The sequence below is a fragment of the Gobius niger genome (assembly GCF_951799975.1).
Source record: "Gobius niger genome assembly, chromosome: 13".
Lineage (NCBI taxonomy): Eukaryota > Metazoa > Chordata > Actinopteri > Gobiiformes > Gobiidae > Gobius > Gobius niger.
The window spans coordinates 17,933,749-17,946,955 of record NC_136864.1 but is presented as its reverse complement, the minus strand read 5'-3'; the positions used below and the strand labels follow the sequence as shown (position 1 = coordinate 17,946,955).

General features: G+C 40.5%; 2 protein-coding genes across 2 annotated transcripts; one reads left to right on the top strand and one right to left on the bottom strand.

Moving 5' to 3' along the window:
• Positions 1-160: 160 nt before the first annotated feature.
• On the top strand, positions 161-2,993 carry LOC306972658 (profilin-2-like). Its single transcript, XM_079569346.1, has 3 exons — positions 161-495; positions 1,007-1,199; positions 1,526-2,993. Exons 1-3 carry the CDS (start codon positions 367-369, stop codon positions 1,621-1,623), a joined length of 420 nt encoding a protein of 139 aa, XP_079425472.1. The 5' UTR covers positions 161-366; the 3' UTR covers positions 1,624-2,993.
• A 4,795-nt stretch (positions 2,994-7,788) lies between these two features.
• LOC306973332 (alpha-2-HS-glycoprotein-like) lies at positions 7,789-9,518 on the bottom strand. The gene is made up of 7 exons (XM_079570238.1): positions 9,276-9,518; positions 9,067-9,177; positions 8,924-9,005; positions 8,684-8,838; positions 8,522-8,617; positions 8,375-8,446; positions 7,789-8,292 (listed from the first exon to the last, which is right to left on the bottom strand). The coding sequence occupies exons 1-7, from the start codon at positions 9,474-9,476 to the stop codon at positions 7,816-7,818; spliced, it is 1,194 nt and encodes a 397-aa protein (XP_079426364.1). The 5' UTR covers positions 9,477-9,518; the 3' UTR covers positions 7,789-7,815.
• Between the last annotated feature and the right edge of the window lie 3,689 nt (positions 9,519-13,207).

Sequence of the window (13,207 nt, the reverse complement as noted above, 5' to 3'; positions counted from 1 at the left end):
AAAATGGTATTGTTATCAGGTAAACAATAAAGTCACGATGGAACCTATTACTGAAGCCGGACTAAATGAACAAATGAAATAAATCTGCAACAGTGTTGTGTCCCGCAGCATTCCGTCACACTTGTGACTGCTGCTCCCACAGCCCGTGCCATAAGGCGCGCTCCCTCTGCCCATTGTGCGGAGGGATCTGATACGGACTACACCCTGCACTGCCTCCCTGCTCCGGCTTTATTTGCTGCTACAGCATTAGCCAAATTGAGGCATAAATTGGACACCAAATTGTACATACGATTTTTTTTACTAGACAGCCCATTGTGTGGCGTTTTTACATTTAGCAGTTTTAAAATTTTAGCATTTTTTCTCAGTATGACTTGGCAAAGCTATGTGGATAACCTGATGGCCGATGGCTGCTGTCAGGATAGCGCCATTGTTGGGTATACGGACGCCAAATATGTTTGGGCATCTCATACTGGTGGTACTTTTTGTAATATCACGGTAAGACAGCTGTATAAAACTGGTGCTGTGAAGTATTTTCATAGAAAACGCTGTCCTTATTGTCCACATTGACGCGTGTCTGTTAGCATGATGCTAACTCATCCACAGTGGCCTATGGGAAAAACGAATAACGGGATTAGCGGTCGGACCGCGTGTGGATCGAGGGAACATGTTTCACTACATTTAATGCTGTGTTCTCATCTTATTACTCTATCTTATTTCATATTCTCTGCCCTAGTTTGGATCAGAAATGTGTTCTGAATGTTAAATGCAAACGATTGAAAGAAAAGATTGTGTGAAGTGCTTGGTAATTATGTCGTACACAAATAAAATAAACTGTTTTCCAACTTGCTAAACTAAACCTTTGAGCTTAATAAAGTCATTGTTTGAATTCACATAAAATTGTATCATGACCTTTTGATTTATGCCTACAAAAAATAACAACAAAGAAGAACCTAAAAAAAAAAAAAAAAAGTGAACGGAAAAATGACAAATCCCTTCTTTGTTACAGTCCCAAGAAATCGACCTTCTTATTGGCAAAGACAGGAACCCCATTTTCACTAGTGGGTTGACCCTGGGCTCAAAGAAGTGTTCGGTTCTAAGGGACAACCTGCAGGATGATGGAGACTGGACGATGGATATCCGCACAAAGAGCCAAGGAGGAGAACCCACCTACAACATCTCTGTTGGAAAAGCAGGCAAAGGTACTTTCATATGTAATGTTGAAGCCTTAAATAAGCATTGGTTTTAAATCGACTGTAGTTTGCTTGTTTATATCATTTTATGCTTCATATTATACAGTGTATATACTTCATTCTATCATATTTCTTAAACTTCAATATCTAAAGCACACCTGATAAACCTGATATCTTTGTTCCATGTCATTAAGTTTAACTTTGTCAATGATGAAACATGGCTTTTTATATGTACAGTATAATTAGGAAATTAGGAAGAACAGGAAGCAGTTATTGGAAATGTTGTTGACGTTTTGTCTTAACTAAGCATGTCTTTTTTTCTGTCTCTTTTACAGTTTTGGTTTTTGTTATGGGAAAAGAAGGGGTCCATGGAGGCGGCTTGAATAAGAAGGCCTTCACAATGGCAAAATACTTGAGGGATTCAGGGTTTTAATGTTTTTCAAGTTGAAGTAGTTCAAATTGCGGGACATGATGAAGAGAAAAGAATTGTTGCCGTTAAGAATTCTTCTCCAAGCAGTCAAATGTCATGGAAACTTTAATAGCAATGGGGAGTGGTAAGACGGTCATCTCTGGTCCCCCTTTGTTCTTTGAAAGGGGGAGACTCTTCACCTTTTGTTAATTTCTCTTTTCCTCCACCAGTATTGGTTTTTGTCATGGGAAAAGAGGTGGTCCATTGTGGAAATGTTAATCTGAAAGCACACGCAATGACTGAGAACTTGAGGAAGTCTGGATATTACACCTTTCTATCAACGTACAAGCTGGCCGTTGCGCTCTCGCGGACTTCCTGGAATAGATCAATTACAATGTCATCTTTTCCCTGTCAACTTTTATATGAAGGACTTTGTGTTATTGCCCACCCATTTTTGTTGAGATAATCCTGGTTCAGAGCACTACATGTTTTTGACACCTCAGTAATGTCATGTTCAGCGCAAAAGTTTCAAGGTCTATTTAACACTGTGTAATAAAAGTGTGTAACAGCTTTGGATATGCCTTCTATAATGTCACTTCCTGTGAGGGACATGTACCACTTGTTGGCTAGTTGAACATAGATGCCAGATTTTGTTATATTTCATTAGCATGAGATTAAAGTTGCATGAACGCATTTTTAAAGTAATTTAGCCAAAACAAAACATCTCGTCAGCCATCGAGCCCCTCCCTTTCTAAACAACTGACCACTCCTCTATGTGTTCTTTTGCCCCCCTCCATTGCATAATATTACTGTAACTGTATATGAATGTGCTCTCAAAGTTGATGTAGTATTGGGCTCTCGAGTGTACTGAAATCAGCAACAAGGTTTCAAAACCACATCTTGCAGCCCTGGACATTCCAACATTTATGTGGGACAGGTCCACTGGTTCATGCGTTTGTGTGTAAGTCTTTCATACACTCATGATGATCGTGTGGACCAATTGACTTTGTTGGCCTTTTCAAGATGGATAACCGCTGGCATCACCTGTTGACTGTGCGTTTTTAAACACCTAAAGACGGCTGTATTACCTTTAATTGTGTAGATTAACACTACTTGTACACCTGACAACACTTAATGAGTTTTTGCTTACTGTGTCATTGACCAATAGCTCTGCATTGTCATCTGAATTACCATATAATGCATTTTGACAATTGGCCTTCAACGTAAAGGACTTTGTGCTTTAGACATGGAAAAATGTATTCACAAATTGTCATAGTGCGGTGCTTAGAAGTATATTTACAAAATTCAATGATGCTCTGTACACTTAACATTGAAATGGTGTTGGTTGGAATAAGAACATTAAAGCATTGTCTTGTGCATTTCTTTGAGATAAATTGTGTAAGGTGATTATTCGTTGCAAGTGTAACATTTTATTCATAGCCAAATCTGATCATATTCATCTTCAATCTTTGTAGAGAATAAAACTTGCTATTAACATTTTGTAGTGTTTACTCAATATATGTAATAAATATGGTAAATGGACTCAACTTATATAGCGCTTTTCTACCTTTATCAGGCCCAAAGCGCATTACAGTAAGGAACCACTCACCCGTTCAGACTGTTATCCATACACCAATGTACGCAGACACTGGAGGCAAGTAGGGTGAAGTGTCTTGCCCAAGGACAAAACAACTGCGCCTTTGCAGGAGCTGGGATTTGAACCCACAACCTTCCGATTATGAGACAGCCCACTGTACCAACTGCACCATCATCGCCCATATCAGCCAAAACTATGGATAAATTCATAACAGCTTGTGGATTAAGTGAACTCAACAATATAAAGTGTTTTGATATCAGGCTCCTTAAAGGCGCACTATGGAACTTTTTATTTATTTCATTTTTTAAATATTTGCTCAGGATTGTGTGGGTGGCTTGCGTGACACCTTTAGATTCTTCTAAAATGCTCCAGAATGAATTGTTTGGTAGGTTTTCTGGTGAAAGGGACCATCACCAGTGAAATCCTACCACAGACAAAAACAATAGGTCCTGGAGCAACCGTGATGAAAAGTAAAGGCACCATGTTAACCACTCATACAGCCACTGGGGTCGCTAAAATGTCAAATATGCAATAATGAAACTTTTTGTCACATCACAAGTCGCATAATTCACCTTTAAAAGCAGGAATACTGGAACACATTAACATTAGTAATAAGTTGCTGATTTCAGAGATTACTTTGGTCGACTCTGATGATTGGTCCAAGCAGTATAGAGACAGGAGCCATAACTTCCTGGTCCTAATTGGATCATAAGCAGCACCTGCCACTGAGACAACTCTTTAAACCTAGCCTTGAATCAGAGCAGCTAGTTCCAGTGTTCACTGTTGAGGCCTCTGTTTGCAGTGGTGTTGTTTTGTTTTATTATCCCACTGCACCGATGGCGTGTAGTAAAATCAGGAACAATGTTGTTTTATTATCGTTAGGGCTCCTCTTCTTTTCACTTGGTCTATGCACAAATACTGAAGAACAGAGCATGCAAAAATATAGTAACTCACCAAGCGGGGATCTTGGCTGGCATCATGGGAAGCTCTTAATTGGAGTCAAAACTGATGGCAGATCAAAGAAAGCAACAGACATGGACTTGGATTATCAATCAGACATGGGTAAGTGAAACTGAAATATTTAGTCCTATGTTAAAATGTTTTAAAAGGCCAGATTGTATTTTTATCACACCTTTTTTTTTACCAAACCCATACTTGAGTAACTTCTGTTTCACCGGTATTGCCTGTAGAGTACAGTAAGTAATACAAATGGATGTTTTTGTCTGTGTGAGCAGTCTGGGATGTTCCTGGGCAGAAAATGGTGCAAGAATATGGCTTTCCAGGATACGACAACGCCGCAGTGGAACGGCTTCTGAAAATGAACCCAATGGTGGACTGTTCAGCCGGCCACATGAGACTTCAAGTAAAAGATGCAGATTACAAACCAGGGTCTTTGCTTTTTGTGGACCGGGGTGAGCTATTTTCTAGACATAATTGGTGTTTTTATTTGTGTCTTTTAATGATTCTTCCTTGCCAGGTGCTCTTTCTCCTCTCTCTCTGTCCAAATTGCCTAAAAGCTGTGGTTTTAAAGTCGTCTCAACACGTCGAGATTTTGTCATGGTGGCTCCTTATGATGGTTGCTTTGTCCTTGTTCAAGTAAGTAGTTCAAACTTAAATGGGCTGAATCAAAACAGGTCAATTGCTGTGTTAGTGTCTGTGTTCTGGTTTTAGGAGTCCTGTTATATACTCCCACTGCGTTGGTTTGGATTACCAGTACAAATGTCCTGTCCCGTGACTCTGCCTTCAACAACTTCATCTAACACTCCAATGGTAACCTGTCACCCTTTGGGAATGGTTATAACAACTGACTGGACTTCAGCACTGTCAGAAATAAAGGTGAACTGTAAGTGCTTCTTCAACCTCCCAAATAATCCTTAAATTGAGATTTCAAAGCCTGCTCTTTTTCAGTGAATGATAGATGGGAGCCACTGACACAAGTATCAGCCGAATGTAACGTTGGTGCAGATGCAGAAAGTCGCACAATTTATTTTCCATATCAATCATCCTGTGTGGAGATCAGGGTAAAACATTTTTTTATTTTTTTTACTACTTTAATGCAAATGCCATAATTGAACAATACTTATAAATATTATTTATTTCAAGGGTGGAATGTACGCTGTGAAATTGTCTGGCGATGTTGACGTCAAGGTCTCCTGCCCACCACTGGCTGGTTCTCATCAATTAATGATGGATGTTGAACAGATTTCTACACCTACCCCTGCCACAACCCAAAGTGTAAAAACTACAAAAGTTCCACAATATGATATGCCACAAACACCAAGCTATACATGGGACCAGTTTTATTCTTGGAACGGTCAACAACCTGCTCAGCCAGAGCAACCATTTTATCCAATGTACCCAGAGGGCATGTCCCAAGGCTTTGATCATTTCAGACATTATCCTTACTCCATGTTCCAGCCTAATATGCCATCTGTGACTGCCTTTAATCAAGAACCAGGACCTCCACCTCAGCCTGGAAATCCCTCAGAGGACATGCCTCCACTCTATGACCCTGCATGGTACTGGCCAGAACCTCAACCCATACCCTCATTTTATTTACCACATGAACCAGTGAAGCCGGAGCCGTCTCCACAGCCCCCTGTACCCTTAAAACCGGAGGGTTCTCCCTCTTATCCCTGCCCTTTTTACCATACCAGAGATGAGCCTCAAGTAACTACAACCAGTCCACTGGCAACAGTACTTCAACATTATCAGCTAAATGGCCCATACTTTCACTCACATCGTGTCCCACAGTTGCCTTTTGCAACAAGAACAACCCCATCTCCCTTCTTGCAAAAAGACCCCATTTCACATCCGGGTACAGTAGTTGTATTCCCAAAGCATCCTCATCCTGAAATGAAACAATCAATGGAGTGTCTCCTGCATTGCCAAGTGGGACTCCTCGACTGCTGTCCACACATTGCTTTCCATCAGCACCACTACCATTTTGTTCCACAACAGCAGAATGGTAAATTACATTCCCCACTTCTACCAACTGGGTTGAGACCTGAATCTCTTCATGCTCAATCACAAGACCCTCAGGAAGCACCTGCCCCAGCAAGCCACAACACATTCATGAATGCGCTTGTTCCACCACTGTTATATCGGCAAGACTGGCAGACTTACAACCAGCCACAAGAGGGCAACCCTGATCCATTGCCTGGAAACATGCCTAGGGAGCAAATGGAATCTTCACCTGTTCATCATTATAATCCCAATGCAAACTTGCATTATCCCTTTGACATGAATCCATGGAACCCCCAAGACCAACCAGAATTTCCTTCAACTGCAGCTCCTTCACATTATTCTGAATTTTTTAACCCTGCCCATGGTACTAATCAGTATGATCCTTATAATGAGCAGTCTTTACACCAGTCTGATAGCCCACCTTCAAACACACAATCACCAAACCTATTGTCACGGATTCGTCAGTATGCAAGTCAATCGGCTAACAATGCAAAAGTCGACGTGAAAGAACCAGCATTAGTCTTCAGAAGTCAGCATCATCCCCAGCTGGTTCCTTATGGCACACTTCAAGAACAACACTTTTCTAATCTTAAACCTTCTGATGCCCTGAAGAGAACACAAAGGGGCTATGTACTTCTAAAACATGGTCCACCAGGCAAGGAGAGGAGCGAAACCATCACACTCAGCCCTGTGGTTGTGGGGTCGCACAATATGGGTGAAAACTTTGCCAGCAATTTCCCAAATGAACCCCAAAGTCTAAAAGGGGACTCCGAAAATCCCAAAAGGCAAGATGGAGAAGATTTGGGTTATGCTGGCCAAACTGCTGGGGACAAGCTTGGAACCTTACTACAGTCTGCCCCTGCTGATCCCGATTCTGCACATTTGTCCCAGGTCCGTCAGTCCTTCAACTATCCCCAGGGACTCCCTTCACCTTTTGGTCACAAACATAGGACTTTACAACATGATGTCTCCCAATAGTCATTTTTGAAATCACGTCTACAAGTATGTTTTCCTCTAATATTTTGATTCATCAATTGGACTTAACTAACACTGTTTGTCTTTCAGGGTTGAGCTGACCTGTTAAAGATGAAGTATGTGCAAATGTAAATGCCCTAAAATGTGTGTGTATATATACATATAAAAATAAAATAAAAAAAAGTTTCCTGGTTTCATATTTGGCAATATAAGAATGGTGTGTTTGGCAAGGAACTGTTGTGTCCCAAAAAGTAAAATGTTTTGATGGTGTATAAAATGGAAATCTTAACAGTTTTGGATCGAAAAATTAATCCAGGTGCCACGTTGCTACCAGTTTCAGTCAATGGGTTCATGGAAGTCACTGACCAGATTGTTGACAAAGGTCAGACAGGGCTGTTTTGCAATTGCTCTTAGGCTTAAATACCACCCTTTGTGAGACTTGGGTTTATGAAAAGGCTAAAGTTAAAGTGCTTTTTTTTAAATTCCCATTATGTATTTAATGACTTGTGTCTACATACTTCAAAAAACAAAGTAGATTTGAGTTGGAAAGAAATGTTTTGCATATGGTGTACATTAAAAGTGGTCTTAATACAGTTGACAAAGTAACAGGCAAAAAAGGCAAATTATGTTTAATGTAGTTTATCATGACTTTCAAATTACATAAAACAAAACCTAAATCAGTCAAAGAATCGAATCCGTCCTGGACAAACTGGCACAAGAGGAACCGGGGCAGCCTGCACTGCTGGGGAGTCGGCGACCACAGCAGCTACATCTCGCTTGAACAAAAAATTTGGTGGAGCACCTTTACTGGAAGGTGAATCTGCAAGTGAGTCTAAAGCTGGAGCAGGGTCTGCTGCTGCTGCTGGAGCAGGGTCTGCTGCTGCTGCTGGAGCAGGGTCTGCTGCTGCTGGAGCAGGGTCTGCTGTGGCTGGAGCAGGGTCTGCAGCGGCAGCTGGAACAGGGTCAGAGGCTGAAGCAGGGGCGACGGGCACCACCTCCTCTGATTCTGCAGACTCAGCCGACAGCAGGGTCAGAGGGCCGTGAAGAGCTTTCAGCTTGTGGTGTCGCAGACCATGAATCGGTGAAAGGTTACCGATGTGTACATGAACAGCTGGAGCTACAGGTGCGGTGCTATTGCTATCAACCACTGTTATCTAAAAAAAAAAAAATCAAAGCAGCATCTGAAGTTAAGTGGGTACAAAGATATGGTTATTATGACTTGTTAGTGTAGTTTACCAAGTTGGGGAACATCTTGCAGTCTACTGTATGCTGAGAGTTCAATCCTTCGGCAGTACAAATGCCCCGGCTCTACAGAGGGAGCATGATATAATGTTTAATCATTGCATTACACCGTTTTATATATTCTGCATGAAGACCACTTACAGCCATGGCGTCATTTAGGGGCTCACACACATCTTCAGTGCAGTTGGCTTCCACAACAACATATTCTGCTAAAAACCTTGACCCACCAGACACAATCTGAAACATTTTTTAATTTGTGTTATTAAGTGTCAATGCTGTTTAGCACATATTTGAATTGCAGACCTGTGATGACATCCTTCCAACCTCCAGAAGGGAGAAAGTTACATTCTCATTCATGTTGTTAAAGGTAGCCATAGAAGCCTGAACAAAGTCCAGCGCTAAGGTGTCATTTAGGGGAAGGAGGGTGGGACAACCCAAACAAATGTCTTCTCTTGACTCTGACATTAAAACAAAAAACATTGACATAATGAGCGCATTTTTTTGTAAATGTTCAATTTGGCAATGTAAAGAAGCCCGTTTTACCTTCAGTTTTACATTTAAATTCAGTAATCGTCAAAACTCCACTGACATTCTTCAAGGCCACATCACAGTCTCCCTCCACTGCCTAAACAGGAAAAAAATAAGGCAAAATGTGTTGTACTGTGAGTGTTGGGCACAGCTCTCACCGTCAGCACTTTGGGTCGAACAGTGCAGTTTGCGATGGGCGTGGGGTCCAACACATGGCAGTCTGTCTCCAGCAGGTCAATCTCCATGATAAAGATATTGTCTCCATTGGGCTATTGAAGGAAAAACACTTTATATGCCACAGAATTAACGCCATTCAATTCAAAACATAATTGTATACAAAATTGCAATGATTGAACAACTGGTGTACCGTAGATAAGATCTTGACGTCTTCGATCCTATTGAGTGCATACTTGTAGCCGTGAGTATGTTGAGAATTGAGGTAATCCTGGGCCACCAGTGCAGCCTCCTCTGCTTCAGGGGAGTCACATTCTGGACGCAGAACACTGATTTGGGCACATGTCCCCATCAATAGTCCCACAGCCACCATAAAGAACGGCAAACACTTCATTGTTTTTGGAAAAGAGGCCTACACACCAGTGGAAACTGCTGTAAGTCTAGACGCACAAAAGTGGTTTATGTCATCTCTGGGTTATATATTGGCCACTTTGAACATAGGGCACCAGCCAAGGTAAATATTAGGACCATGCTTCCATGAGCTGCGTCACTGTGGGGTGGAACAGCTAGGCTCCCAGCCAAGTATAAAGCCACACTGTAAATGGAAAATTAATCAAAAACAATCCCGGTTTTATTCATGAATTCATCTTTGTTTGAATTTGTTTTGTTGTTTTGTTTTCGATGATTTTTGTTCTAAGTAAGACAGACACCCACTCAAGAGGACAAGCAGTAAATAATAATTTATCAATGAATGAAGGTTAAATAAATAAAATGGCATGTTCAGTGGGGTCAACGTGAATGATCAGCTACAGTTTCAATGAATCCTCAATGGAACTGAACTTAACAGAATGTTTGTTCTGAATATTTGTATTGGCAGATGCTGCATGCCATCTAAGGCCAAGAAAAATGTTGTGCTTCCTATGAAGCAATAGGGTCTTTATAGGGGTTACATAAGTAGCCTTTAATATTGAATGCACTCACCCAACCCAACCTTTGGAGGTGACCTGAATATGAATTTTAAATGTATACATTTTAATCAAAATATGTGTTTGAAATTTTTGTCATTGACATTTCAGTAGGTTCCTTGTATTTCAGTGTTTTAAATTAAAAATTCACCTTCTATTTATTCTCTATATAATTTTTCAATATGTCTAACGCAGCCGTCTAAATTCAGAGTGTAAAATTTGCGGAAAACTAATTTCAAATTGAAAAATGTAGTTTTTAAAGGCACACTGTGTAACATTTTGGATTGTACTGTTGCCAGCAATACAAAACATGCTCCTAATAAGCAGCTCGACACAGAAAATGCTATTATAGCAATGTGTTATGAAAGAATGGATTCGGCTGCATCTCCATTTTTCAACAATACAAATATCTTCAATAAAATAAACGCTTGTGTTTTACTCTAACAGTCTGAATTCAGAGTGTAAAATGTGCAGTAAAGAAAATCAGACAGAAAAACTTCAAAACTTCAAAATTTTTCTTTTTCTTTTCTTTTTTCTTAAATTCATTCAGAAGTAAAAAGAAATAATCAATGTGAAACAATAAATCAATAAACATCAAAGAATGAGCTGGTTCATGAGGAAACAGCATAGCAGGATCCAAACAAAACTTAGGAGCGGGTTTGGTTGACGCCAACATGCATTTCTGTCCGTTTTTTGTAAAAGCTGATGTGTTGCCCCTGTTTCACTCTTGTTTGTCCCCTGTCCTGGCCAGTCCGAAGACCAGTCGGCTGGTCAGCAGAGTGTGCGTGGGGAACACTGGGGTTACTTACTGTAACTGTCATGTTACCAACTTTGGACTCTCTCCCCCGGACACGCAGTAAAGGACTTTGAATTCATGGTTCTTGGTACCTGCTGAAAGGGCCTTGTATGTCCATCATCCATAGTCATCATGATTAATGCTTTCAATACAATTGTGTGTGTGTGTGTGTGTGTGTGTGTGTGTGTGTGTGTGTGTGTGTGTGTGTGTGCGTGCGTGCGTGCGTGCGTGTGTGTGTGTGTGTGTAGTGTGTAGTTATAGTGTATATTATCATTGTGATCAGAGTTTGAATCCCGCAGGTACACACTGTCATTGTGTCCTTGGGCAAGACACCTCACCCACCTTGCCTCCAGCATCTGCACACACTGGTGTATGAATGAGAGTGTGAATGAGTGTCTGGTTCCTTGATGTAAAGCGCTTTGAGTGCCTAAAACAGAAAGGCACTATATAAATCTGACCACTTTATCTATATTAGAACAATTAATTTAAAATGCACAGCATGCCATTGCTCCATTGCAAGTGCTGCAAATTAGCTTTTGCTACAGTTTGTCTATGTTTTTGTATATGTCCCTATCAAATAAACCAAATAAATAAATCTCGCTGTAGTTTGGGTCTCTGGAGATAGGAGCTTACAGTTGTGCTTACACAAGTCATATTCCAACTATGATTGCAACTTATTTATGATCTTTTTGAAGGTCTATAAATTCACATTTACCTATACATTTCAGAATATTTATCTGCCATTTCAGCTTGATGTGAAGTTTCGGCAGTTCTATGGTTGTGTTTTTTTGGGGGAGGTTTTCAGAAGCCAGTTTAAAAATGATGGGCAAACCATTATCCACCTGTTTTATCACTGCACTTACAGCCGAAACCTATGGGCCCATATACAACAACTTATGCACAACAAAACTGGCTATGTGATCAGCCTCCAGGAGAGTGACAAAATGTTTTATTTTAATAACCTTTCCCTACTGTTGCAGACTATCATTAACTAAGTGGGCACAAACAAAGCCACATGGACTTCACTTCATAAACAAACTCAACCAGAGCCTAAAAACAATGAAGACTGGGTCCATTCAAAAAGCTGTCAAAGTCCATAACGCATCCTGTAAACATCATATGTCACAACATTGTTTTTTATATTGTCATCATGTATTCTTACATCTTGATGCGAATGTTCCCCTTTTATGTTTCTTTCCGTTTTGTATGATTTTTTGCATGTATATATTTATTTCTGTTGCACTTTTACTTTGTAGTTTTCATAAAAATAATACATAAATTACATTAGTAAATAAGTAAAGTAAAAAAATGGGCAAAAGACAACCTGATTGGTCAGCACAGATGTGACGTAATCAACATGCGACTTAAAAGTTGTATTTATTTACATCTATCATGTGGTTTGCGGCGGTGTGTTACTACTATATGTTATATGAGAGTTATTTTCTTGATTAAATCTTAAACGTTTATTAAACAAAGGTAGGCCTACATTTATGTTTTTCCTCAAGAAGGTTCACGTGCTGAGGGTGCCATTCGCCGTGTTAAAAGTGCCTCTAGAGGGGGTCACCCGCTGAGTGTGCTAACAGCTAATGTCAACCTTACATTGTGGTGAATCAATGTTCTCAACGACTTTTCTGCGAGCACAGCCCACCCTATCGAAAAGGTATCCCGCAATTTATGTGTAAAGGTGGACTGCATTGTTAATTCGTAAATAATATGCCAGCATTAATGTATATTCCTTACAGATCAGACATCATTCAAATTGTAGCACTACACTGAAGAAGTCCGGAGGGAGAGAACGAGGGGCTGCTCGCGTGCCTCACAGAATGTACAAGGCCTTTGTTGTCTTGGCTGGTACTTGCTCAAATAGTTGAAAATGGTTTGGTCAAGGAGAAACACTTTCCTCAAAAGATGGGGCCAACAAAACTCTGCTTTAAAAGACATTTCTCATCTTTCTAAACACGTTAGAAAACACGCAAAATTACAGATGTGGTTGTGGAGCAAACGGCACAAAAATGTTATTTTCAGAATGTCCACATTTAAGCGAAGAGGGCGCAGGAACGCCTTTTGCTCACAACCTCAGGTTCGTTTTAAGACCAAAAAAACCCAAAAGAAATGTGAAACATTTGGACCATCAGATGTTGCAGCACCCAAGACCTCTATTGATGTGTGCAATGGAGTTGAAGAAAAGGAACAAGAAATGTGCAAAGGCAACAAGACTTGTAGCCCATCAGTGTCTATGGTTGCAGACTTTTCTGCTGTCCATAACACCCTGAATGGGGCAGTTAATGACTTGTCACTCTTGTCTCACAATACTAACTTTGGAGCAAATGCTGACACTGTGTGCCCCGAAGCCGAACAGAATGA

What these genes read in the sequence shown, in the direction of transcription:
- LOC306972658 (XM_079569346.1), top strand. Translation starts at nt 367, where the DNA reads ATGACTTGGCAAAGCTATGTGGATAACCTGATGGCCGATGGCTGCTGT. An exon ending in GTACTTTTTGTAATATCACG is followed by an intron (nt 496 to 1,006) that starts GTAAGACAGCTG and finishes TCTTTGTTACAG; the next exon opens with TCCCAAGAAATCGACCTTCT. An exon ending in TGTTGGAAAAGCAGGCAAAG is followed by an intron (nt 1,200 to 1,525) that starts GTACTTTCATAT and finishes TCTCTTTTACAG; the next exon opens with TTTTGGTTTTTGTTATGGGA.
- LOC306973332 (XM_079570238.1), bottom strand. Translation starts at nt 9,476, where the DNA reads ATGAAGTGTTTGCCGTTCTTTATGGTGGCTGTGGGACTATTGATGGGG. An exon ending in TTCGACCCAAAGTGCTGACG is followed by an intron (nt 9,006 to 9,066) that starts GTGAGAGCTGTG and finishes TTTCCTGTTTAG; the next exon opens with GCAGTGGAGGGAGACTGTGA. An exon ending in ATTTAAATGTAAAACTGAAG is followed by an intron (nt 8,839 to 8,923) that starts GTAAAACGGGCT and finishes TTTTAATGTCAG; the next exon opens with AGTCAAGAGAAGACATTTGT.